Genomic DNA, 26,267 nt, shown 5'->3' on the forward strand with positions numbered 1-26,267 from the left:
TTCTTAATTCCAGTAGCTAGTAGTAAACTTCAAATTGTATTATAAGAAACAAATCTTGCTGTGCTATACTAGTATACTTGAAAATAAGAGCAAAAACTTTCAGGCTCTGGTGCCTAAAGTTAGTCTTCCCATTAGGTGTCCTGAGATTCAGAACAGCTAAGCACCTCATCTCCCATTTTAACTCAGTGTAAATAATTGTTTTAACTACCTGAACATTGAATGTAAATAACTTTTTGACTGTAGTAACTTCACCACTTCTACTTCACTCTGAAAGAAAACAAAGCATGTTTCACAGGATCAAATATGGAAGCTGCACAAATCCTCTCTGTCAACAGGTTGCACAGTAGTCTTTTCAGGGTTGTGGGTTTTCAGTAGGTTTTAAGCTCTTTATTCCTTTGCCTAATGGATGCGACACATTGGGGACATGGGGAAGGGAAAAGTGCGTGTCTGTGCATGAGCAGTCCTTGTCAAGCTGGTGAAGCATTGACATCAGCCCCATTCCAGCATGAGAAAATGGAGCTGTATAAACAGGGAGTCTTTATGTTACAGGTATGAAAGCAGAGGTGTCAGGGACAAATGAATTTAAATTGATTGTTAATGCAGGGTCACAGTCCTATGGGCATTATTTTGTTAAAGGCCTTTTTTCCCCCCCAAGAAAAGGTTATCTACCATAACGAAGTGCTCCTGGAAAATTCATGTCAAGAGACTAAAATCAGTTTCTTTTGGTTTTAACAAAGCTTTCTGTTTTCACCAATTAAACAGGAGGAATTTTTTGGGAATGACTCGCATTGCTCACCATAAGAAGCTTGAAGAGGAGGAGTCATTTGCTTTCTTTTTGCCACGTTTGATTACAGAGCCTGGCCTGACACTAAACTTCAGTGCAACTGCACTTAAGAATAGTATGGTAATAACTATTTTCAAGCTTTATCTACGTTTGTATATTTTTAGCTAGTTTAAATTATGAAGATTCCAGTTCAACATTATTAATACACAATGTTTTTATATTGTTTTCAAACTGGTTTTGAAAAAGATTTTTGGAAAACTCCATACCAGTACATCTCAAGACACCAGTTTCTTATAATCTGATTGGCTCCAGTTTAAATTGTTGAAGTATCTAGTTTAATATATTAACATAAATTGAGGATTTAGCCATATACTGTAGATCTCACCTTCTGAAATGTTTATTAAAGCGTTCATCAGCTAGAGTAGAGTAGCTTATTATAAAACTAATGAATAACATGGAACAGTATGTTTGGATATGCGGTGATCAGGGCCGGTTCTAGGGGCTGGCAAACAGGGCAGTCACCCTGGACACCAGCTTTCAGGGAGCACTGAACTGCTGTCCCACTATTTTTTTTCCTTCCCTCCCGATTAGCTGTTTGTTTGTTTTGTTTTGCTTGAGCTCGGGGGGCCTGAAAACATTTTCTGTGCTGGCCAGCAAAACATCTAGGGCTGCTCCTGATTGTGATGAGCTTTACTATTAGTGATGTTTATAATTCCACATTAATCTTTATCACACCATGCATACATCTTTTAAGAGTGAATATTGTGCTTGTGAAATATCCCAGATTGGGATTATCAGGTGACGTATGTCTTCTTGGAACAAGACTGGCCCCAGCAACTCAGTTCTCATTGGGCAACATTTGGTCACTACTAACCTGGCCTTGGTTAGAACCTGTCATATGGAGATGAAAGGCTTCATATGCAAATATTATTTATTATCTTAATATTCAATTTATGTATGTTAAATTATTAAGTAATAGCATGAGCCAGCTAGTCCCCCATCATTCATTTTTCTAAGTGAGGAAGAATAGTGTCTTACACACTTTACCTGTTTCTTTGGGTAAACTTTATTCCTGTCTACCAGTGTGACCTGATAATAAGTCGAAATAAAAATAATATATCTTGACAAGATAGCCTCTCTTTTTGCATGTGTAGTTCTTCAAGCACTATCATTTGCTTTTGCATATAGAAACATTGTACACACATGCCCAGCTTTTGCATGTAGTTTTGTGCATGTAAAATTCTAATGTGCAAAAAGAGAAGTCAGGTTGAGTCTCCTTTGAAAATGAGGCCAGTATTATCAATGCAGAATTATTTTATCTTGTTTTAGAATTCTAGCACACAAGTATGTAGTTCTAACTTTTTTCCCCCAAACTGTTTAGGTAAAATATTTTGTGCTAAGAAACCCCTCATCCTTCCCAGTTACGCTACAACTTCTGCCTCTGTCTTACTATCCTGATCCCCAAGCATCACTGAGTCTGCTCAGCAAATGGTAATGAATATGACGTTATCTCAGAATACTGATATTCCTTATTAGTGATCTGTTTCTGTCCCTTAGCATTGTTACTCAGCACTTGTTTTAACTTTTTAAAAAAATCATAAGTTACCTGGAGGCATGGTTCCCCATAATCTTAAATCCCATTTTTGATGGTGTATAATCATCACGTTCAATCTACCTTGGTTGTATGTTATATGACTGTCTTTGTGGATACAACTATTATATGATAAACCCCAAGGCATGGATTCAACAAGCACATGCCTGTCAGAGGCTGAGCTGGTCTTTACTGGAGGTTGGGACATAGCCTTCACCTGGGGAGGTAAGGCTGTGAGTCAAGGGGTCTGTGATGGGGGCATGTGACTCAGAATTAGGCCTTCTGGGAGAAATAAAGGCAGCCTGAATTCAGTGAGGGAGCGTTTAGGGGCACTCAAAGGAGTAGGAGGGTTATGGGAACTGCTCTACACAGAAAGACTCTCTGCTTTAGTCTACACTTCAAAGGGTTTACTACTATAGATGCATTGGCAAAGCCCGAAAATGAAGATGCTGCCTATATCAGCAAAATGAGTTCTTTTCTCAGGATAGTTAAGCCAACTCCCTGAATGACATATGAGTTCTTTGGCTGGTATAAGCTGTGTGGAGAGAGGGGGAAGAGATGGGAGAAAGGGACCGACTTTAAGTTAGTTTGACTACTCACTCTCATTCTTATAATCATTAGGATTACTCACATGCTTAAAGTTGGTTACCTATTTAAGTACCTTGCTGAGTCAAGGCCCAGATCCTTATTTAATTGCTTCCTCAACATCATAATTCTTTTAAATGTACTCAAACTAATAACTATATTTGTGTGAATTCTAGAAAAGAATGTCCACAAATATTCATTCCAATTTTTTAACAAATGTTCTTTGCATTTGCATCCTTTTGTATTTACTTTCTACACATTTTCTAGCAAGTGTTGGAAGTAATGTTCACTGAAGTGATTTAATTTAAGAAAATATTGCAGAATTGCATTGAAAGTGAGTTTTGAATTCATGTTTACAAATATTCAACACGAGATGCTTACTTCTAAGAGCAGTGTTTATCCCCATTGAACAAAAATCTGTTTGTCCTTTCCAAATAGCCCGAGTGACAAATATCAAATACTTGCAACTGAATTGTTCACAAGACAGATGAAAAAATTAGTTGCAAATTTTTTTTGCAAATTAAAAATAAGTTAGAGAAAACCACAATCTATTCCTGGGCAATTCATGAACAGAAAGAGGGACAACATTTATTGAATAAATTATTCATTCTGAATTTTTCACTGATCTCTGATATGAAATGTTTCCTAAAGATTATATGGGTGGCCAAGGATGTTCTGCTTTTGTGTTTACATCTTGCTTAGGAATTTCAGTTGTTGATTCTTGTATAATCTTTGATTATAATATTTTACTTTGGGGGGAGAAAAATCTGACCTTGCCCAAACATCACCTTGTTCTCCGAGTGAGCAGCACATTCATGAAACTTAGTTGTAATGCAGTCCATTAATATGCAGATCTTTGTTTCCGTAATATTCCACATCTGCCAAAATGCAATGGTAGAAGTATTCTTGCCCTAAGAATAAGTGCCAACATATAACAATATTGTAATTTCTCCAAAAATGTGTGCAATGATGTTTTGACAAACTGGGTTTAAATACTTAAATTCTTGTCTTGATTTATTTAGGTTTGGCACAAATGTGCAAGCTATTAATTTCACAACCACTGAATTTAGGCTCATGGAGGAGTATGCACGCAGGGTAAGATGTCTAATTTTGACAGAAAAAATATCTGACAAATTAGAAAAATAAACATATATTCCTAGCTGCATTATATTTAAATTTGCTGCTGAGTGCTGTTTATAGTAATTCAGTCATAAGTTCTTTCGTCTTGCATTAGATTCTATGCTTGACATTCGATCTTTTTCCAGAATTTGCTTTTGTTTTTTTTGTTTTTTTTTTAAATTGGAAGCTTTGTGCTTTCAAAAAGGCACTGTGGGTTCAAATCATATACTAAATTTGTGTTTAGCTTTAATGTTGATCATGTACTTGTGGGGTTCTGCCCTATAGAGCTGGCTGATAATTTTATAATAGAAGACAATTGAATTGGTCTAGTAATTAGAACAGGGGACCAGAAATCTAGTTTTCTGATTCCTCATCTCAGGCCCCCAACGTGCTGAGAGACCTTGGAGAAATCATTTAACTTCTCTGCCTTAGTTTCCATTTGTACTTAGGAGTTGATTTTCCCCATATACTGCAGAAGTAACTTTTGAAAGGTTGGAGGGAGCATTTCTCATATCCTAGTCATTAAGCAAGTATTGAAAAAGAGAACATAGCTGTAACAGTGCATTTATTATTAAAACTCCAGATAGCGTTGTAGCATGAAATCCTGGTCACACTGAAGTCAGTGGCAAAATTCACATTGACTTCAATATGGCCAGGATTTCACTAGAGATGTTAAGGCCAGAAGTATGACCTATGGCCTGACACAGGCCAGATAATTTCACCCAGCAATTCTCAATATAAGACTAGGGGGCAGATTTTAATTTGTCCTTTTCCCAGTCATTAATTATGTACACACAAATTTTGAATGTGTCATAATGTGCTTAATTACTGTGTTTATGTAACCAGTTGTTATAATCACACCTGGGTACATGCACACAGTTGCATGTATAGAATTATAGGCTATGTTTGCAAATGTGCCCCATATGTTTTTCTTCTCATAAATGTTGGCTGTTGATTGTGTGTCTTGTAGTTTGTAACTTTATCTTTTTGTTTATAAAATATTACAAATCATAAAAACACTTTGAACCAAAAAAAAAGAAGATCGGCCAGGTGCGATTTTTAAACTAAAAGCTCATTTCCTTACTATTGTTTATGTATCTTTTAGTTCTGTAGGTGGCTAAATGTTCTCTTTGTCAGAGGAGAGGCCCGGTTCTGGCATAGAAAGCTTTTAGGATGTGTGTTGTTTTGTTTTTGTTTAAATAGTGAAAAAGAATAAATGATCCTATCAAAAAAAACCCCAAACTTGATAATATTTCCAGCCTTACTGCGTTGGTGGTGGTGGTGTTACGATGTTAAGGAGTTCTCTGTGGTGTGTTTCCAGTGGCTCAAGTGATTGTACTAATTGCCAACAGTCCCTCCATCAATTAAATCAAGTTCTAATGTCCAATGCTGTGAGCATAATGGTTGCCACATTTTCCTATACAGTCAGTGCACTACCACTCTTCCTGCTTTGTAAAGTGGTTTGGGGATTCCTTTAATATGAAAGCCACTGTATAAAAATAAATAGTTTTCCATATTAGCAAGTAAAATCTGATTTAAAAAAATAAAGTAATACATTCCTCATAATGAAAGAAATGCTGTCATGTGAACTTTTGATCAAATAAACAGCTTTATATGATGGGGTTTATGCTGTCAGATAAGAAATAATTTTCATAAAATAAATAAGCTAAATGGCAGTAATTGCACCTTACCCAGAGATGTTTTTACACAGTGCTGAGCAGCGATGTAATGTCTGCTTTATTGGGATGGGTTTTTTTTAATGGGTTATGCCAAATAAATAAATAAATGCATGTTTGTTTAGCAGGATGCACATCAGGAGGACCTTACTAACATGAAATCCAGTTCTGAGGTGCTTCAGTTACATTTGCAACCATTGGAAACCCGAAGGATTGGTGTAGTTTTTACACCAGTTGACTACAAAAGAGTAACATCCCTTATATTAATCAGGTAGGCCAGCTTCTGAATTTAACCTAGCTTTTGTAAGCAATAAATGAACAGCTTCAAGAAAATAATTTTGCCAAATACTGCAGCAGAGACAAATACACCACATTTCCATTTTAAATACCTCCATTTCACTTTAGATCAGATTTTGAAAATATTTTACACTTTGCACTTGTGTCCTGTGGAAGTGGACACTGTAATAAATAGAATTCTAATTGAAGTGATTTTTTTGTACATGATAAGCATGTAACATATAGTCACAAAAACATATAGTTCCAGTGGTTGACATTGCAGAATAATACCTTCGATTTCCCATCAGTTTTGTTCCTGTGTATATAGAAGAAGAGGTTTATTAATTTGGCTCTTATCACTAAAACGTGATTTTCATCTAAATCCTTGATGTTAGGAATCCAAGTAATGTTAGTAGTGTGATCAATTAGACTACATTGGCTCTTATGGGACTAAATCCAGGGACCCAGAGCCCAGCCTGAATAGCAGGTTGTGTACTAGGATCTCTGCAGGAAGAGAGTGCTGGTAAGGGAGGAATTTTTCCCACCCCTCTCACCAGCTGAGACAGCTGCTATCCAGTGGCAGACCCTCTGGCTCCCAGCTGCTCTGTGTGCACTATCTTGGAGAAGGTCTCCATGGAATTTGGCTCTGCACTGCACAGGGGGTGAAAATCACCTCTGCTCAGAAAGCCTACGTGGGACTTCAGTGGTGCATAGGCCTTGTGCTGACCTGCTGTATGGGCGTGAATTTGATCCACAATGTGCACACTGATTCTGCTGCTGCGTGACCTCTGCAGCTGCTGAGGTGGGAACTGTGATGGACTGGCACCAAGCACCAAGATTGTGATAGAAGTGGGATGATTTTGCTGAGTTATCTTTTCTGTATCAAAAGCTGTTTGCATGTTTTTCATGTTATGACAGAAATAACTTGACTGTTCTGGATGTGGTCAATGTAGAAGGCTTTGGAGCCAGAGAATTATTAAAAGTAGGTGGAAGACTGCCAGGTGCAGGAGGGTCACTTAGATTTAAGGTGCCAGAAGCTACACTCATGGACTGCAGACGACGTGAGTAACAAAAAACAGGTCTCTGATCCTGTAGCAATGCATTACTGTGCTCCATTTAGTTTGTGACTATAGTGATGCTGGTGTTATACAGAAATAGCATAAAGGGGAATAATCATAACCTTGATCAGCTGTGATGGCTGAAATGGATTCTGTAAATTACATTTATTGACATCAATAAAAAAACCTAGATGGTCAGGGAATCATCTTTAAAAAGCATTTCCATCAAGCATGCCCCCCACTACCTTCCTGTAAATCAGAAATCACCTCCCCTCCATATATATTAGTGCAGACAGTAGACATAATGATAAAGAACACTTCATGTGTTAAGTAAAAAGCATTTTGGATAATATTTTGGTATTAGTAAAAAGAATGTGCAGCAGCATAGAAATTAATTTGTTTTTTTCTGTTATTTTTTTCCTGTTATTAATACTGCTACAGCATTTAATGAAAATTGAATTTGTCAAAGTAAAACTTGATAGCCCAGTAGTAAAACAGATGCAGGTTCTGTTTTGTCACAACACAAGGCTGATGATCTTACAAATTCTGTAGTATGTTACTGCAAAATGCAATTTATCAAATGAAAAATCTAACTTTCACTTTTGGACCTTTTTTTAAAAAATGTGAACTATAAGCAGTAATTTCTAAAATAATATTAAAAGTAAAATTACTCTCTGTGCTGTGTAGTTACTAAATGCTAATTTTGTTTCCTTTAGAACTGAAAGACAGCAAGCAAATTTTATCTATCACAAAGAATTTCAAAGTGGAGAATATTGGGCCTCTTCCTATAACTGTATCATCTATGAAGATTAATGGGTACAGTTGCCAAGGATATGGGTTTGAAGTGTTAGACTGTCAGGAATTTTTCCTGGCTCAGAATTCTTCGCGAGAGATCAGCATTGTGTAAGCATTGATTGTTAACCGAGAAATTAGTTTATCTTAAGTGTGAATTTGAAATTGCAGAAGAACCTCACCTCATTAGTTCACAGAAGAAGCTCAGTCTGTTTTGAATAAACATATAAAGCTCTCCTCTTTTCCGTTAATGTTACATTAAAAGCAAGTACTATAGTGAAGTCTCATATTAGTAAAATTAAATTATTTTTACAAAGCATACTACGGTATTTTTATTACTACATTATGAAGTATTAATAAATTAAAGTTGAACGGTTGAACAGGACAAATGAGCAACATATATTTGCTTTTTTTCCCATTGTTTTATCATTTGTTTGCTGATTTTCTATGCATATCACAGTCATGAGTACCAGCTAGTCAGGTGCTTCTACCAATACATATTTTAAGTATTGTTTCTAATGTCCATGCAAGTATAACTCAAGATTTTAAACACAAGGAAAAAGGGGTATGATTGTAATGCAGTGATTGTGCTTGTACATACAGCAAATACAGTGCACTCTCAACTGTTTGAAAAGGTCTGTACATTTTAGCACTGTACAAAGAATTTCATTTAGTATTTGTTGATTATCCATTCTCCTTTTCCAGGAGGAAACATCAAAATTAAATAATACCTTATAGTGTATCACACAGAGAATGCCAACACAATTACAGTTATAAAGCAGGCAGGCAAGTGCTTCTCTTAGGTAGATGATAACATCCCTACATAAACTGGTCAGCAGGAGGCAATCTTGAAGCAAGCAGCTGTCATTGCTTAGAAAAGTAGAAGCTGTTTATGATAATTGTGTAGTATTTTTAAATCAATGACATCTTAATAAAACTAAATCTTACTATAGAAAAATAACACTGGCCTCATTTATTTTGCTGACAGGTTTACCCCTGATTTTACTTCTTCGTGGGTAATCCGTGAGCTTACTTTGGTGACTGCTGCTGATGTAGAGTTCCACTTCACACTCAACGTGACCCTTCCTCACCATTTGTTACCCTTGTGTGCAGATGTGGTGCCAGGACCTAGCTGGGAAGAGTCTTTCTGGAGGCTCACAGTTCTCTTTGTTAGGTAATATACTTGCTTCTTGCACCGTGCACTCCTCACCCAAATTCAAAATAAAATAAAATCAATCTATCAAAGATTTATAGTTGCTTTCGGTTCTTTGAGTTACATGTCAGCAGCTGCCACCTTTATATAAAATGTCAGTTTTAGAGAAATGCGTAATGTCATGGTGTATAATTAGGGTCTAATCCTTCAAAGACCTAGGTACTGAACATAGAGGTTGCTCAGAACTTTGCAGGATTGGACTTATAATAAGTTTAAGTTTTTTGGGCAAAGAACATGTCTTCTCCTGCCTGGAAAGTGCCATGCACACCTATGGCAGTGTTTTATTAGATAATATAGATGGTTAGTATGGATGCAAATAAAAGTTGTTTAAGCTATTAGTAAAGTCATACATTTTATGGACAGATTCTCTGTTGCATCCAAGTGTTCTAACTTGTGCCAGGTGAATATGAGCCCTGTGGCCCATATGTCACCTGGGGATAGTTAGAGCAGAGTAAGCGTTAGCCATTTCCCCTTCCTGCCTTGTTTATGCCCCAGGCATAGGTGCTGGAACTAGGGATGCGGGGAAGGGGGCTGCCGCACTCCCTGGCTTGAAGTGGTTTCCATCATATTCAGGGTTTACAGTTTGGTTCAATGGCTCTCACCACCCCCACTATACAAATTCTTCCAGCACCCCTGGCCCCAGGAGTGAGTTTATACCACTGAGCTCTCCTCCATGCCATGGAAATCCCCAGCAGTAGATGTGGGTGGTTTCTGTCACTATCTGAGCAGCCCAAAAGGAACTGAATGGACATATAATCTACCCTGAGCATTTCTGGTAGGTTTACATCGGTTTTAGTGACATTGTTTAAAACAAATAAACAGACCCTCCTTTTTTTTTTTTTAACATACTCTTGTTTAATGTGTTTTTTTGTTAAGAAATTCTGTTGAAGAGGCTATGGTGGAAAGGTGTCTCAGCATATGTGCATTAGCTAATTTTGTGTCTCAGATTCTCAGCGGGTGTAAATTGGCTTACCTCTGTTGAAGTGAGTAGATGTATGCCAATTTACAACAGATGAGGTTCTGGGTCTGTAATTTGTGTGTGTGTGTGTGTGTGTGTGTGTGTTCGCTCACATACAGACGCTATTCTACCTTTTATATTGTATAATGTAACTGAGAAACTGTTCTCAATGTAGGTGATTTTTGGTGCCATTTTCATACAAATCTTTAAATCCTAATAGTTTCACTCTTAGTTTTCAGAATTGATAGGATGTGAATGTAAATGTCATGATAATACTATAACACGTCAGTGCATGCTTATTCTGTGGCCTGGAAATCCAAAATAATTCTGTTTGCATTGTATACAAACTAAAAGTATTTTAGTGAAAAAGACTGATTAACAGATGCTGCAGGAACATAGGAATAGAGCCATTTTCCATTAGTTTACATATTTTGCTTCCTGATGATAGTATATAGACTACTTCTAGAGAAAGCAAAAAAAATTACCCATAATTCACCCGTGCTATAATATACCGTACAGAAAAATCCTTTATGACTTCAAACATTGACCCCCGAAGAATGAAGGTTGATATTTCTAGTAAATTTTATGTTAGCATCCTCTCTAGAAAGGATGAGAATATTTAAAAAAAAAAAAAAAAAAAAGAGAGCGAGAGATTTTTTTTTTTTTTTTTTTCCCTCTGGGGCCTCCAGTGCAATTTGTCTTATTGGTGTCTATAGTTCAGCTTGTTAGCTGCTTGGGGGAGTGACTGTGTTTATATTTGTGTAGCAGTGAGTGCATTATTAGTGCCTAAGAAATAATAACATCACAGAATCATAGACGTTTGAGTGAGAGGGGATCCAATAGATCATCCAGTCTGTCTTCCTGCAAATACATGTACATATCCCATATATGTGAAGTACATTGTTTATTACAGTATGCCCTATTCAGCTTGCATTGTTTTGAGATCTCTGCTATATCTAAGCAAAATGAAATATGTCTGTCCTCAGTTTAGCTTCAGTCTTCAAATTATCTTGTTTTTTTAGGTTTGATTTTTGTTTTTGTTGTAAAACTAATAGTTCAATTGTTTTGCCAGAAAATAATCATAGCTTCCAGGAACTTAAAAATAAAACAGTAATAATTTTTACTTCTAGAAACTTTTTGTTTGTACCGTACCCCATTCCTCCAATTTAATGTTAGGTATCTTCGTGTTTGGAATTTACCAACACATAGTCTGAAAAACAATTCTTGCTTTGGAATTGGTCTGTTTTGTTCATTTGTCTAGAGACATGCATGTAGTGAAACCTGTTGTTTTCTTTTGCAGTTTGTCCCTATTGGGTGTGATTCTAATAGCCTTCCAACAAGCACAGTACATTTTAGCAGAATTCATGAAATCAAGGCAGAGACCAAATCCCAGTTCTTCATCGCAGCAAAACAGCAATCCTGTGGATATAATCAGCTCCGATTCCTACAAGTAAAAATTCTTCTTCTTCTTAAGTGCTCTCATTTGCACTCTGTTTGACATAGAATAGCCTTTTCTAAATCTTTGTACTATGATATTACTGTGAACTCCTTTAGGAAGATACTGTTCCAAGAAACTTCTTCGCTTCAGTGAGTTTTCAGCATTCTGACATAATCAGGTGCACGCTGGTGTTTTAATCTGTACAGATGACAGATGAACAAAACTCGAATAACTAATCTTGTGTATTGCTAGTAATACCTAGACAATGAAATGTAAGGTGTGTAATGTAAACACACTACATAGCTGCTGTGGTACTAGTACTGTTTGATGGTAATTACATGTACATATTTAACAGTCACAGAAGTTAGAAATGGAAAGCATTTTGTAGGTCATCAAATCTTAATCTCTGAACCTAGGTTCTAATTCAGTCAAGCATATGAGCGTGTATTGGCGTTGGTCGAAGCACTTAAACTCAGCTTAAATCACAGTGAAATTGTAACATTTAATTAAATATCCGGGTGCCCAGAGCCTTTGTGTAGGGATCATTGATATTACTGATATCTAGATATAATTAAAAATGCAAATCCCTGTGCGGCCAAACAAGATGCACATACCTCGGGCTTGGAAACACATTTGTGGGTGCCTTTGAAGACAGTAGGAGCCATGTATGCAACTTGGATGAGAATTTAACCCATAGCCATTAAGTGAAATCTTTACACTGTGAGCACTCACTTCTATTAGGACAGAAGATAGCTTTGGGTAAATTGCCCCTTCCTGAGTTTTATACCGAAAGAAGGTAGAAATCCAGTTCTTATGTTTCATTAATATTTCTCTCTGCCGCTCATTGAATACTTTTTTAAAAGATATAATTTAATGATGGTTTTACATATATTTAAAAAAAACCTTAAAAATTCTTTATTTCATATCCAGGGGCAGCTGCAAAACCTTTATGGATTCCTGTAGCACCTCTGATAAAGGCAAAGGAAAAGGCTTCCTTTCTGTAGGCACTCCATCCAGCCGAAGCCAGAATGCTGCAAAGAGAAGTCCAGCAACCTATAGCCACTCTCAGAAGAAACATAAATGTTCTGTTTACTACAGTAAACAAAAAACAAACACAGTAACTGGCATTGCCATTACAACTACTGATGAAAAGCAGAATCAGACTGTAGAGAACCAAATCTCAGCACCAAAAGAGGACATTTGCACTGATATTGTTAGTGAGAACTGGCTACACTTAAAATATGCAAATGGCATAAATGTAAACATGCAGAAGAATTTAACTCTTCCAGGAAACTTTCTGGATAAAGAAGAAAGTGCACTAAAAAATACAGTTCTCATGAAAAGTACTTCTTCAGAGTGTGATTTGAAGGAGGATCTTCAAGCATGTATGTTTCCTAAGGAAACTAACCTTAAAACTTCAGAAAATATAACTGAGCTCAAAGAACAGGAGTTCTGTCCTCTGAAGACATCTAAGAAGCTACCCGAAAGTCACTTGTCAAATTCACCTCAGCAACAGCCAGAATTGCAAGACATTTCCAGGAAAAATAATGGTAATCTTTCCATTTATAGAATTCATTTTGAAATTATTGGACTTCTTGGGTGAAAATCTTGGCCCCATTGAAGTCAATGGCAAAACATTCCTTCACTTCAGTGGGGATAGGATTTCACCCTCTGTGTGAGGATATTTTACTCATGCCTCTTGATTTTGATATGTTTATGCAGATTTGCAAGAAAGAGGATCTGGCCAGAAAAATTCCTTTGTGTTGTAAATCAAAACTGCGGCTAAGATGCAACTTCAAGGGTATTTCTGAAAATTTGAAACTGAAAGCAAGTTTCATATAATATGGATATGATAAAGTTTTAGGACTTCACAATTGCTTCAGTGCATAAATTCACACCATAATATTTATAAAGGTTAAAACAAAGTTAAGAGACAAACATATTTTCATCATAGATATGATTAAAATACAATTTGTCCTTGGTCAGATATTGAAATTATTTAAATCGTAAAAAAAAAAAAGTTAAACTCTGGGGAGTGTAGCTGCACCTGTTTACTATTTAGGCCCACTGAAAATCTGGGGTCTGATTGCTGACTTGCTAGCGTTCCCACTGACTTCATTTGGAGTTGTGCTTAGCACTTCTGAAAGTTAGGCATCTGGCTTTTGTAATAATATTGTAACCTAAAAGGGCCAGAAGCTGCCACCAGGGTATTTGGAAGTTCTCACATTATTAGGAATTCACAAGTTGCCATTTCTATCAGAGACTCAAGAGATGTTTAGCTCATGACTTTAAATTGAGAGACTAGCCTTGGGGAAGAGGCACAAGAACACTTAGGAGAAATGTTGGTTAGGAAGTCAAAGGAATATTTCACTGAGAATGTGGGAAAAGCAAATCCATTGATTGAATCCCAAATATTCAGTTGATAAGTCCGTTTTTGTTGGATTGGGAATAAGGAGATCTGGGTTCTGTTCCGGGCTCTGCCACAGACTAACTATTTGACCCTGAGCCAGTCAGTTACCCTGAGTATTCCCTCATCTGTTAAATGGATTTACAGTACTACTACTTACTCATCTCAGACATGTTGACAAACTAATTTAATTAATATTTATAAAGTGCTTTGAAATTCTTCAGATGCTCTAGAAGTACAGTGTTGTTATTAACCTACTTTATATTTTCAAAGCTGCTAAATAAAATTTAAAAACATTGATTACACTTTTAAACATAACCAAATACATGGGAAAATATCTTCAGTTACAGTTCAGAGAGATCATGCATTATACCTAAACCAAGCTGCTTCCTACTGTAAATGGCATTGCATTCCTAACAAAAATAAATGATTATTTATAGAGTCATTTTTAGTATCACTAAATAGAGAATCACATAAATGTAGGGCTGGAGGGGACCTCGAGAGATCATCTCATCCGGCCCCCTGCATTGAGGCAGGACCAAGTATACCAGACCATCACTGACAGATGTTTGTCTTAACCTGTTCTTAAAATCCTTCAATGATGGGGATTCCACAATCTTCCTTGGAAGCTTAACTATCCTGATAATTTGAAAGTTTTTCCTCATATCTAACCTCAGTCTCCCTTGCTGCCTTGTACTACCTTCACTGGATATAGAGAACAATTGATAAGTCCTCTTTATAACAGCCCTTAAGTTATCTGATGATTGTTATCAAGTTCCCACTCAGTCATCTTTTCTCAAGACTAAACATTCCCAGTTTTTTTAACCTTTCCTTATAAGTCAGGTTGTTTAAACCTTCTGTCATTTTTGATGCTCTCCTGTGGACTCTCTCCAATTTGTCCACATCTTTCCTGAAGTGTGGTGCCCAGAACTGGTCACAGTATTCCAGCTGAGACTTCACCAGTGCTAAGTAGAGCAAGACAGTCACCTACTATGTCTTGCATATAACACTCCGGTTAATCCACCCCAGAATGATATTAGTCTTTTATGCAACAGTATCACATTGGTGGCTCATATTCAATTTGTGGTCCACTATAACCCCCAGAACCTTTTCAGCAGTACTGCTGCCTAGCCAGTTATTCCCCATTTATTAGTTGTGTATTTGATTTGCTTTCCTAAAGAGGTACTTTGCACTTGTCTTTCTTGAATTTCTTCTTGTTGATTTGACCAATTCTCCAAGGTTGTTTTGAATTCTAATGCTGTCCTCCAAAGTGCTAGCAATGCCAGCTTGGTGTCATCTACAGATTTTATAAGCACACTCTCCACTCCATTGTCCAAGTCATTAATGAAAATATTGAATAGTATTGGACTGACGCCTGTGGACTCCACTGGATACACACCCCGAGCGAAGCATTGATAACTACTCTTTGAATATGGTCTTTCAACCAGTTGTGCACCCACCTTATAGTAATTTCATCTAGCCACATTTCCCTAGTTTGCTTATGAGAATGTCAAATGGGACTGTCAAAAGCCTTACTGAAATAAAGATATATCATGTCTACAGTTTTACCCCCATCTATGAGGCCAGAAACCCCGTCAAAGAAATTAGGTTGGTTTGGCATGATTTGTTATTGGCAAATCCATGTTGGCTATTACTAATAGCCCTATTATCTTCTAGGTCAGCCATTCTCAACTCTCTGGCCACATGAAGCCCAATTAGCACACAGCTGCAGCCCAGCTGTGTGCTAAAGACTGCCGGGGTGTGCAGCAGGGTCTGGGTTCCCGGCTGCCCAGCGTGGTTCTGGGGTCAGGACTGCTTCCTGGCCCCACAGGGTCCAGGGTCGGGGCTGCCAGCTGGTTCTGCACAACTGGGGTCCGGGGCAGCCACCCAAGGGGTCAGGGTCAGGCCAACCCCGCAGGGTCAGGGTCCAGGCTGCCACCTGGCTGCCCTACCACCCAGCCCCCTGCTCAGGGCTCCACTCCTGGCCCCACTCTGTGGAGTGGGTCTCTGGGCGGGAGGCACTGGGCATAAAGGTCTTTAGAAGGGGTTGGGGGGAGGAGAGCCGTGGCCCAGGTAACATATTGTGGGCTGCATGTGCAGCCCACAATGATAGGTTGAGAACCACTGCTCAAGGTACTTACAAATTGGTTGTTTGACAATTTGTTCCAGTATCTTTCCAGGTATCAAAGTTAGGCTGACTGATCTGTAATTTCCCCGGGTCCTCCTTGTTTCCCTTTATAAAGATAGGTGCTATGTTTGCTCTTCTCTAGTCCTCTGGGACTACACCCATCCTCCATGAGTTCTCAAAGATAATTGCCGATACTTCTGAGATTGCTTCAACAAGTTGCCTTAAGTAATGATGAATTTCATCAGGCGCTGCTGACTTGAATATATCTAACTTATCTAAATATCCTTTAACTTGTTCTTTCCTTATTTTGGTTTGTGTTCCTTCCCGCTTGTTGTTAATATTAATTATATCTGGTCACAGTTTACCTTTTTAGTGAATAATGAAGCAAAACAGGCATTAAACACCGCAGCCTTCTTGATGTCACCTGTTATTAGCTCTCCTTCCCCACTAAGTAGAGGACCTACATTTCCCTTTGTCTTTCTCTTGCTTCTAATATATTTATAGAACTTCTTATTTCCTTTCATGTCCGTTGCTAGGTGTAACTTATTTTGTCCCTTGGTCTTTCTCATTTTGTCCCTACGTGCTTGTGCTATTGTTTTGTACTCAGCCTTAGCAATTTGTATTTTTGTAGAATTCCTTTTTGATTTTATGGTCATGAAAGAGCTCCTGATGGAGCCATATTGGACTCTTACTATTGATCCTATCTTTCCTTCATATTGGGATAGTCAGCTGTTGCACATTTAATATTGTTTCTTTGAGAAACTTCTCTCCGGAACTCCTTTTTTCCTTAGATTTTCTTCCCAGATTTTCTTTCTTACCTACCAGCCCTGAGTCTTTTAAAATCTTCTGTTTGGAATATAACTCCTTCATAGAACATTTCCAGAGTTCTCATGATTGCTTAATTATCAAAATTTTAAGAACAAAAGGAGCAAACAATGAAACAAACAAGCGTTGTTTCAATTATTTCTTGACTCCTGGCATTTTCTGGGTTTGCTGGCTGTCTAAAGTTCTGTGGTTTAATTTGTAGATGGTTTGGGACTATAAATTAAATCTGAATCATACCAATATGAAACATGCATAATTGTTAATTATAGAGAATATTTGTGGCACCAGGAAGTCTTCAGGAAACACTTTACTCCGTGTGTTATATCTTGGAAAGCAGTGACACATTTTTTAGAAGACTAGTAACATGTTTTTTTAGCTCCGGTCTCTGATCTTGCTCATTGCTTTGTTTTGTGATGGTTCTTCACTCTTCCCTATCCCCTCCATGTTCATCCATGCCCCTGCCACTGTGATGCTGCCATTCACAAAGGAGGGAGGGTTAACTTCCTCAGAGGCTGCAGGCACTGCTAGTAAACTGGCTAATAAGGAGCACAGAAGAATGAGATTGGGACAGGCGTACCCTTTCCACCAAAGATCAGCACTGCGGTTTGATCTGTGGTATAGTCATGACCTTAGTACTCCTGTTCCTTATGCGTGCCATGTGCAGTGCAGCCAAAAGCCTTGTCATTAGGTCGCAGGGTAATCTCAAATGTCCGTATTTCTTAATATTTTGCAGCTGAAGAATTCAGTGCATTTATAATACAATTAAATATTGTACAATAATATCAGTGCAGAACGCTAAAATTAAAAATAAAAGATCCAACCAGCCTGATGATAGGTCAAACAGAATAAATGGACCTTAAGTTACCTAAAAGCGGCCAGAGAGGAAAACTTGGCTGACTTCTAGGTGAGAGTTCCACAACCAAAAATCCTTGCCCAAGTGCATCCTTGTAGCTGTTGTTTTTATTATTTGCTATTTGTATTGCCATCTCACCTAGGAACCCCAATCATGACTCAGAATCCCATTGTGCTAGCTGCTGTACAAACACAGAACAAAAGACGATCCCTGTCTCAAAAAGCTTACAATCTACGTATGGTACAACATACGGATAACAACAAATAGGCAGGGGAGCATAAGGAAGCAATGGCAACATTGGCAGCATGATGGGCTGTGATCTCAGCCCACTAGCAGCCTAACCATGGACAAGTTTTTTGTAGGCATCACAGCAGAGGGAGTTTTAAGGAGGGTTTTGAAGGAAGATAGTGAATAAGGGCTTGTCTACATATGAAAGTTAATTTGGAATAAGGCAGAATGTGTGAATTTAAAGCAGATTTACTATCTTAGATTAACTCCATGTGTAGACACTCTTATTCCAGAATGAGAGTGCATTATTCTGAACTATCTTAATCCATGTTAGAAATGGATTAAGATAATTTGGAATAAGGCATTCTCATTCTAGAATAAGAGCATCCACAAATGGAGCTAATCAGTCATTGCCTTTCCAGAGTAACTCCCCATGTAGACAATAGCTTTGTGGGTGTTTGTGGGGAGGGGCAGCAAGGGAGAAAGCACCAATGTGCTTGTTTGAAAATGTAAACAGGTTGTCTATGGAGGCTGGCCTGATGGGGCAATGGGCGGTGGAAGCTGACATCTCAATGGTGAATGAGAGATGGTAGATAGGGTGGGGATAGGCCACGAAGAGCCTTGAAAGTAAAACAAGTAGCTTATGTTTGATGTGATAGAGAAAAGGGAGCCAGTGGAGGGATTTTAAAAAAGGACTAAGAGAATGATGTTTGCAGCAGCATTCTGAATAAATATGAATGAGGCTTGATTGCATTTATTAAAGCCAGAGAAAAGGATGTTGTAGCAATTGAGATGTAAGATGATGAGAGCCTGGTTGAGAGTTTTAGCTGAGTGTGTCCCCAGTGTGGTCCTAACTGTACATAGGGACTAAAGAACCAACTGACGTAGGGTGATTATAATAGGGTGGGTATATAGGGGAAGTGTATATTAGTACTGCTATATATAAAACTGCCTCTTGCAGCTGGTTTTAGAAGTGTTACACAGCAGTGTTAACTTTTGGATTTTTGTTTTTTTGAGATAAGCAGCAAAACAAAATGATTGATAATCATAGTGTTTTGCGAAGCATCCAAGTTTGAAAATGTTGGCCAAGGTGGAGTGACCGGGGAAGGGAATGGGAGCCTCTTGGTCTTCCCAAAGTTACACTATTTGTATTGTTTCACTCCAGGGAATAACCAGCAAGTGCCTCTCAGGAATGAAATAGAAAACTGTGAGACTTTGAAAAAGCAGATTAACACAAAGCCTTCCACTGAGAAAAAGATTAGTAAAGGACCTAAGGAGGATACACCGTGCTGTGGAAAACAGGAACTTGCTTCAGTTGAGGTTTGTATTAAATGATCCTTCTCCATTTCATATTTAAAATGCCTAAAATAAAAGAGAGAGAGAAACATTCTGTAAAGAATAAATCCTAAAATCACATACTGATCATCTGATGAATGAGTAGAACCCCCAGGTTGTGATACTCTCTGTGTCCTAGTTTTATGTATTAAAACTGGATTATAAAATGATAAAAGATGTTTTGGTGGAGTTCCCAAGTAGGCTTTATATGTAATGTGGGCTATATCACAAACACATTTGTTTCCATGAAATTAATATTAGTGCAGGCACAAACACACACTCACACAGTCTGACTTAAATCTAACACCAAGTGTCAGCAACAACTGTCAGCAGTGTCGTGCGGGAGCTCCCTCCTCCAACCCTTGTTAGAGAGCTATCTTACAAACAAGGATCATCCTTCCCCCTTTCACTCTGGTTATTTTGGGGAAGTTCTATGGCCTGTGTTATACACGAGGTCCAACTAGATGATCCCAATATTCCCTTCTGGCCTTGGAACCTATGACTCTAATCTCTGTGCCAGGAACTGAATTTGAGCATGACAAAAGATGAATTCATTTACACAAATTGCTAAATAGTAATAATCACCAGGAACCTACAAGATAGCATCTTCTGTTCAAAGATTTCAAGAGCTTTACAAGTATTGTATTTACATTACAAAGAGTTTAAGTGGCTTCCTAAATTCACTTTAGGAATTCACTAAATTCACAGAACCTTTCTGATTCTGCCCCCTGCTCTATCTAATGCCTTCATGAAAAGCTTTAACAATAAATTACATGTTGTACTTCTGGAGCACATATTGAAAACATTTGCTGGATCCTACTCTTGTTTTGAGTAAATGTTAATGCAGTTATAAGTGGCTTTTGGCCATGTTCTGCGGCTTTTCATGTGTTTCTGGGGGTGGTCTATTTTGTTTTAAGTCCAATATAAATTAAAACTTAAATTTACTAATATTTTCTGTTTTACTTATTTCTTCAATAGTATTTCAGATAAACAAAGGGGACACCACCAATAGGTGAGGGAAGAGAGAATTTATTGCTGCTGAACTCTCCCACAAGCTGATCACAAATCAGGCAGATGTTTCTAGTTTTTAGTCCATTAAGAATTGTATATACCATTTCCCCTGTCGTCCTCTGCACTCCCAACTTTGCTCAGGGGCAGGGAAGGAAAGGGAGGAAATGCTAGCACATTGGGGATTCAGAAACGTTTATCTCTCAACATTTACAGGTGATATGAAGGTCTGAATCTTGGGTAGGTAGATTAAGTGGTGATCTTGGAAAGTGGCACTAAATCTTCCAGTAATTCTAAAAGAGTCATTTTGTGAATGTACTTTGCCTAGATAAAACCACTGACCTGAATTTACCAAGGTTACTTCATTGATAATAGACATCTCACTAGTTCATGTTTTTACCTTTTCAGCAAGAAGAGGCTTACAGGAAGAAGAGATCTCAGGAGAAAAGAGAAGGCAATTTATCAAATATAAGTTGGAATAGAAATAGAACATCTAGAAAAAACAAGAAAAAGAATGTTAATATATCTCCAAGGTGTGTGCTGCATCCTCGGACAATCACAAGTTTTATTACACCATTTTGAAACTGGAAATGCTTTCATTTCTGCGTTTTTAGTCTCTCTTTAGGTTTTGTATAATACAGTATGCAGGTTATTGTATGGTATAATATAATTCAAGGCTAAAACTGTCATGTTAATACATACCATACTATATTGCACAGGAAAATGGGTGTGTGCCCACGTGTCCATGTACATACACAAATATGTGTGTATATGTACACACCCCATTCTGCAAAGCGATCTGTAAGGAGTCCTGTTGATTACAGTGGGACCTGTCATGGTTGCAAAGGGTCACCTGGATGGATCTCTTTGCAGAATCAGGGCCACGTTTAGGATTCAATTGCAGGGAATGAGAGGATTTTCATAGGGAAGTCACTACTTTAATTCTTTGATTTATTCTTCAGCTGTAAAATGTTTCATGCTGAGGACTTCAGATTAAAGGAACAAAACATCCAGAAACCTATATTCCTGATAACAAATAAAATAATGCTAATTTTATAATTGCAAAATACGTTACACCTGTGTAGACAGACTTTAAACTAAGAAGCAATGGAGAAACATGAGGGTTTGAATTTACATCCTGGTCAATATTTAATTGGTTCTCCTTATAGACTGGAAATTTGCCTGCTTTAAAACTCAGATGGTTAGTTTCCTTTCCACTCTATTTCGAGTGGATAAAATCCAGTATGTATTGTCTGCAGCAAAGAAAAATCTTTTGAAATTATTCCAACTTCATGGGAATCAGATCATCTCTTAATAGTTTGAAGCAATTTTATCTTCTAATATAGTATAAAGAGGAAGAGAAGATTTTTTTTTTTTTTTTTTTAAATAAAGAAGCCAGCATTTCCCCGATGAAGTGTAGTGATTTAAAAATTAAAGTTTGAAAGAGGAAGTCTGGGATACCTGGGACATTCTGACTAAATGACTTCTTTGTGGCTTGTAGCCAAGTATTGTGGTAAGTTTAAAGCAATGTTAGATCGGAATATTAGGCAGCAATATGAAAAGATCCTGAGAAATATTTTTAAAACTTTTTTTATAAGTTTACTTCAATAACTTCTAAGAGTCAATTAATTGTAAGTGTTTCCTATTATTTTATGTTGTTGTTTATCATTATTAAATTATTTGTATTACAGTCACTCTAAAGATGCCATCTGGAATCAGGGCCCCATTGTGCAAGGCAATGTACAAACATACAATAAGAGAAAGTGCCTCCCCCAAACAGCTTAGATTTAAGGCCACAATCCTGAAAAGATTTATATAGACTTTAACAGTCTCTAAGTAGTGTAACTATATAAACAGATTGTAAAGTCAGAACACAAGGGACCATTGTGATAATCCTGCATAACCCAGTCTACTCACAATACATAGAATTCAGCACAGGATCAGGGTCTGTGTAGATAAGACAGACAAAAATGGAAGGGAAATGTTTGTCTATGTTATTTCTCTTACTGGTTCATTTATGTTCCTTTCAACAATCATTGCTGTCTAGGCATTAAAATGTGGCCATCTACTCTCCATAGAAATAAGAACTCAAATTTTTGTCATTTCCAATATTAGCCAAACTAGTCCTGAAATACACAATGCTAAAGATAAAAAAATTTTGGTGTTTCTATTCTGCATTCAGCCCTGCCACTTGATTGGCTTTGGGCTTCTCTTAACATGGATCTGACAGATAATGTATTAGATCAAGAAATGTTGGCTCCTACTAGCTAAGAATTGAAAAGAGATTAATATTTCCTGAATCAGTTGTGGGTTTTCTTCTGCTTATTATTTTGATGATTATTTATTGTGTTAGTGTTCAGGAGCCCAAATCGGGTTTAGGTGCGCTGGAAATCTAGATCCTTTTCATAAGGAACTAACAATTTTAGACCCTGATCCTGCAGTCAGATCCCCCTGGGCAGACTCTACAGCTCTGCAGAAATACTGTATATACTCGTTCATTAGTCTGTTAGTTTATAAGCCGACCCCCCCAAGATGGATAAGTAAAAATAGCAAAACCTGTATGATCCTTTCATAAGCTGACCCTATATTTCAGGGGTTGGAAAACTTTGGCTCCCAGCCACTGGCGGGTCGGGACATTTTGTTTACCTGGGGCGTTCACAGGCACGGAGCCCCTCAGCTCCCAGTGGCCGCAGTTTGCCGTTCCCAGCCAATGGGAGCTGTGGAAAGTGGCACGCCCATTGGCTGGGAATGGTGAACCGCGGCCACAGGGAGGTGAGGGGCTCCATGCCTGCAGACGCTCCAGGTAAACAAAACGACAGTGTATTAGATATTCAATTCAATGATTCCATAGAGTTTAAAATCATCAAATTTTGGTGTAGACCAGTTTATAAAGCGACCCCCGCTCTTTGATGCATCACTTTTTTTACCAAAAATATTCGGCTTATGAACAAGTATATACGGTACTTCGATTTCAATGGATGTGATTGCAAGATTGGAGTCTAGGAAGGCAAACAATATAGAGAATTTGAGAGATTGTTTGGAAGATATACAATTTTTATATATTAAAAAAGGGTGACAATACTTCAGTATCCCAGACTGTCCCCCAACCTATACTTTCTTGTAGGCATCAGAGGAGAAGTGTGTTTTGAGGAACAACTTGGAGGAGAGGGTAGAATCATAGAATATCAGGGTTGGAAGGGACCTCAGGAGGTCATCTAGTCCAACCCCCTGCTCAAAGCAGGACCAATTCCCAACTAAATCATCCCAGCCAGGGCTTTGTCAAGCCGGGCCTTAAAAACCTCTAAGGAAGGAGATTCCACCACCTCCCTAGGTAACGCATTCCAGTGCTTCACCACCCTCCTAGTGAAATAGTGTTTCCTAATATCCAACCTAGACCTCCCCCACTGCAACTTGAGACCAGTGCTCCTTGTTCTGTCATCTGCCACCACTGAGAACAGCCGAGCTCCATCCTCTTTGGAATCCCCCCTCAGGTAGTTGAAAGCAGCTATCAAATCCCCCCTCATTCTTCTCTTCTGCAGACTAAACAATCCCAGTTCCCTCAGCCTCTCCTCATAAGTCCATAAGCTCCAGACCCCTAATCATTTTTGTTGCCCTCCGCTGGACTCTTTCCAATTTTTCCACATCCTTCTTGTAGTGTGGGGCCCAAAACTGGACACAGTACTCCAGATGAGGCCTCACCAATGTCGAATAAAGGGGAATGATCACGTTCCTCGATCTGCTGGCAATGCCCCTACTTATATAGCCCAAAATGCCGTTAGCCTTCTTGGCAACAAGAGCACACTGTTGACTCATATCCAGCTTCTCGTCCACTGTGACCCCTAAGTCCTTTTCTGCAGAACTGCTACCTAGCCATTCGGTCCCTAGTCTGTAGCTGTGCATGGGATTCTTCCGTCCTAAGTGCAGGACTCTGCACTTGTCCTTGTTGAACCTCATCAGGTTTTTTTTGGCCCAATCCTCTAATTTGTCTAGGTCCCTCTGTATCCGATCCCTACCCTCTAGTGTATCTACCACGCCTCCCAGTTTAGTGTCATCTGCAAACTTGCTGAGAGTGCAGTCCACACCATCCTCCAGATCATTAATAAAAACATTAAACAAAATCGGCCCCAGGACCGACCCCTGGGGCACTCCGCTCGAAACTGGCTGCCAACTAGACATGGAGCCATTGATCACTACCCGTTGAGCCCGACGATCTAGCCAGCTTTCTATCCACCTTACAGTCCATTCATCCAGCCCATACTTCTTTAATTTGGCGGCAAGAATACTGTGGGAGACCGTATCAAAAGCTTTGCTAAAGTCAAGGGAATAACACATCCACTGCTTTCCCCTCATCCACAGAGCCAGTTATCTCATCATAAAAGGCAATTAGGTTAGTCAGGCACGACTTGCCCTTGGTGAATCCATGCTGACTGTTCCTGATCACTTTCCTCTCCTCTAAGTGTTTCATAATTGATTCCTTGAGGACCTGCTCCATGATTTTTCCAGGGACTGAGGTGAGGCTGACTGGCCTGTAGTTTCCCTGATCCTCCTTCTTCCCTTTTTTAAAGATGGGCACTACATTAGCCTTTTTCCAGTCATCCAGGACCTCCCCCGATCGCCATGAGTTTTCAAAAATAATGACTAATGGCTCTGCAATCTCATCCGCCAACTCCTTTAGCACCCTCGGATGCAGCGCATCCGGCCCCATGGACTTGTGCACATCCAGTTTTTCTAAATAGTCCCGAACCACTTCTTTCTCCACAGAGGGCTGGTCACCTTCTCCCCATACTGTGCTGCCCAGTGCAGCAGTCTGGGAGCTGACCTTGTTCGTGAAGACAGAGGCAAAAAAATCATTGAGTACATTAGCTTTTTCCACATCCTCGGTCACTGGGTTGCCTCCCTCATTCAGTAAGGGGCCCACACTTTCCTTGACTTTCTTCTTGTTGCTAACATACCTGAAGAAACCCTTCTTGTTACTCTTAACATCTCTTGCTAGCTGCAACTCCAAGTGTGATTTGGCCTTCCTGATTTCACTCCTGCATGCCTAAGCAATATTTTTATACCCCTCCCTGGTCACTTGTCCAATCTTCCACTTCTTGTAAGCTTCTTTTTTGAGTTTAAGATCAGCAAGGATTTCACTGTTTAGCCAAGCTGGTCGCCTGCCATATTTACTATGCTTTCTACACATTGGGATGGTTTGTTCCTGCAACTGCAATAAGGATTCTTTAAAATACAGCCAGCTGTCCTGGACCCCTTTGCCCTTCATGTTATTCTCCCAGGGGATCCTGCTCATCTGTTCCCTGAGGGAGTCAAAGTCTGCTTTTCTGAAGTCCAGGGTCCGTATTCTGCTGCTCTCCTTTCTTCCTTGCGTTAGGATCCTGAACTCGACCATCTCATGGTCACTGCCTCCCAGGTTCCCATCCACTTTTGCTTCCCCTACTAATTCTTCCCTGTTTGTGAGCAGCAGATCAAGAAAAGCTCTGCCCCTAGTTGGTTCCTCCAGCACTTGCACCAGGAAATTGTCCCCTATACTTTCCAAAAACTTCCTGGATTGTCTGTGCACCGCTGTATTGCTCTCCCAGCAGATATCAGGGTGATTAAAGTCTCCCATGAGAACCAGGGCCTGCGATCTAGCAACTTCTGCTAGTTGCCAGAAGAAAGCCTCGTCCACCTCATCCCCCTGGTCTGGTGGTCTATATCAGACTCCTATAGGGTAATGGCTTTGTGGATCACTTTATGCTTCACAGGTAGGGGGCAGTGACAGGAAGGTGTGACAATGTTTGTAAAGAAGCACATGGTGGTTCTGGTGAACTCCCAAGTTGTTGGAAATATGCGGCCAATTCTTGCACCCGCACTGTCCTGTGTGAGCTCTGAAGGTATCTATCACCTTTGTCTCACTCACAGTCCCAGCCAACTTGAGGAGCAAGAGTTTTGAGGCTGTTCCCAGCTCAAGATCTTGGCTTGACAGAGTTGCTAATAAAATGTTTAGTAACACT

At 38.8% G+C, this 26,267-nt stretch overlaps 1 protein-coding gene across 5 annotated transcripts in view; it reads left to right on the forward strand.

Annotated features, from left to right (window-relative positions):
- The window catches only part of TMEM131L (transmembrane 131 like), a 125,152-nt gene that overhangs the window by 81,506 nt on the left and 17,379 nt on the right, over window positions 1-26,267 (forward strand). For 3 of the 5 annotated variants that reach the window (XM_024198247.2, XM_024198245.2, XM_024198250.2), the window contains 11 exons: window positions 763-904; window positions 2,166-2,275; window positions 3,983-4,055; window positions 5,881-6,026; window positions 6,950-7,092; window positions 7,806-7,992; window positions 8,870-9,055; window positions 11,353-11,502; window positions 12,421-13,040; window positions 19,097-19,251; window positions 20,683-20,807. In XM_024198247.2, the coding sequence (XP_024054015.1) occupies window positions 763-904; window positions 2,166-2,275; window positions 3,983-4,055; window positions 5,881-6,026; window positions 6,950-7,092; window positions 7,806-7,992; window positions 8,870-9,055; window positions 11,353-11,502; window positions 12,421-13,040; window positions 19,097-19,251; window positions 20,683-20,807 (2,037 nt within the window). The remainder of the gene's footprint in view (window positions 1-762; window positions 905-2,165; window positions 2,276-3,982; window positions 4,056-5,880; window positions 6,027-6,949; window positions 7,093-7,805; window positions 7,993-8,869; window positions 9,056-11,352; window positions 11,503-12,420; window positions 13,041-19,096; window positions 19,252-20,682; window positions 20,808-26,267) is intronic. The other 2 variants (XM_024198248.2, XM_024198246.2) reach the window with 2 other exon arrangements.

This window comes from Terrapene carolina, unplaced genomic scaffold, assembly GCF_002925995.2.
Source record: "Terrapene carolina triunguis isolate 2854851 unplaced genomic scaffold, T_m_triunguis-2.0 Scaffold66, whole genome shotgun sequence".
NCBI lineage: Eukaryota > Metazoa > Chordata > Testudines > Emydidae > Terrapene > Terrapene triunguis.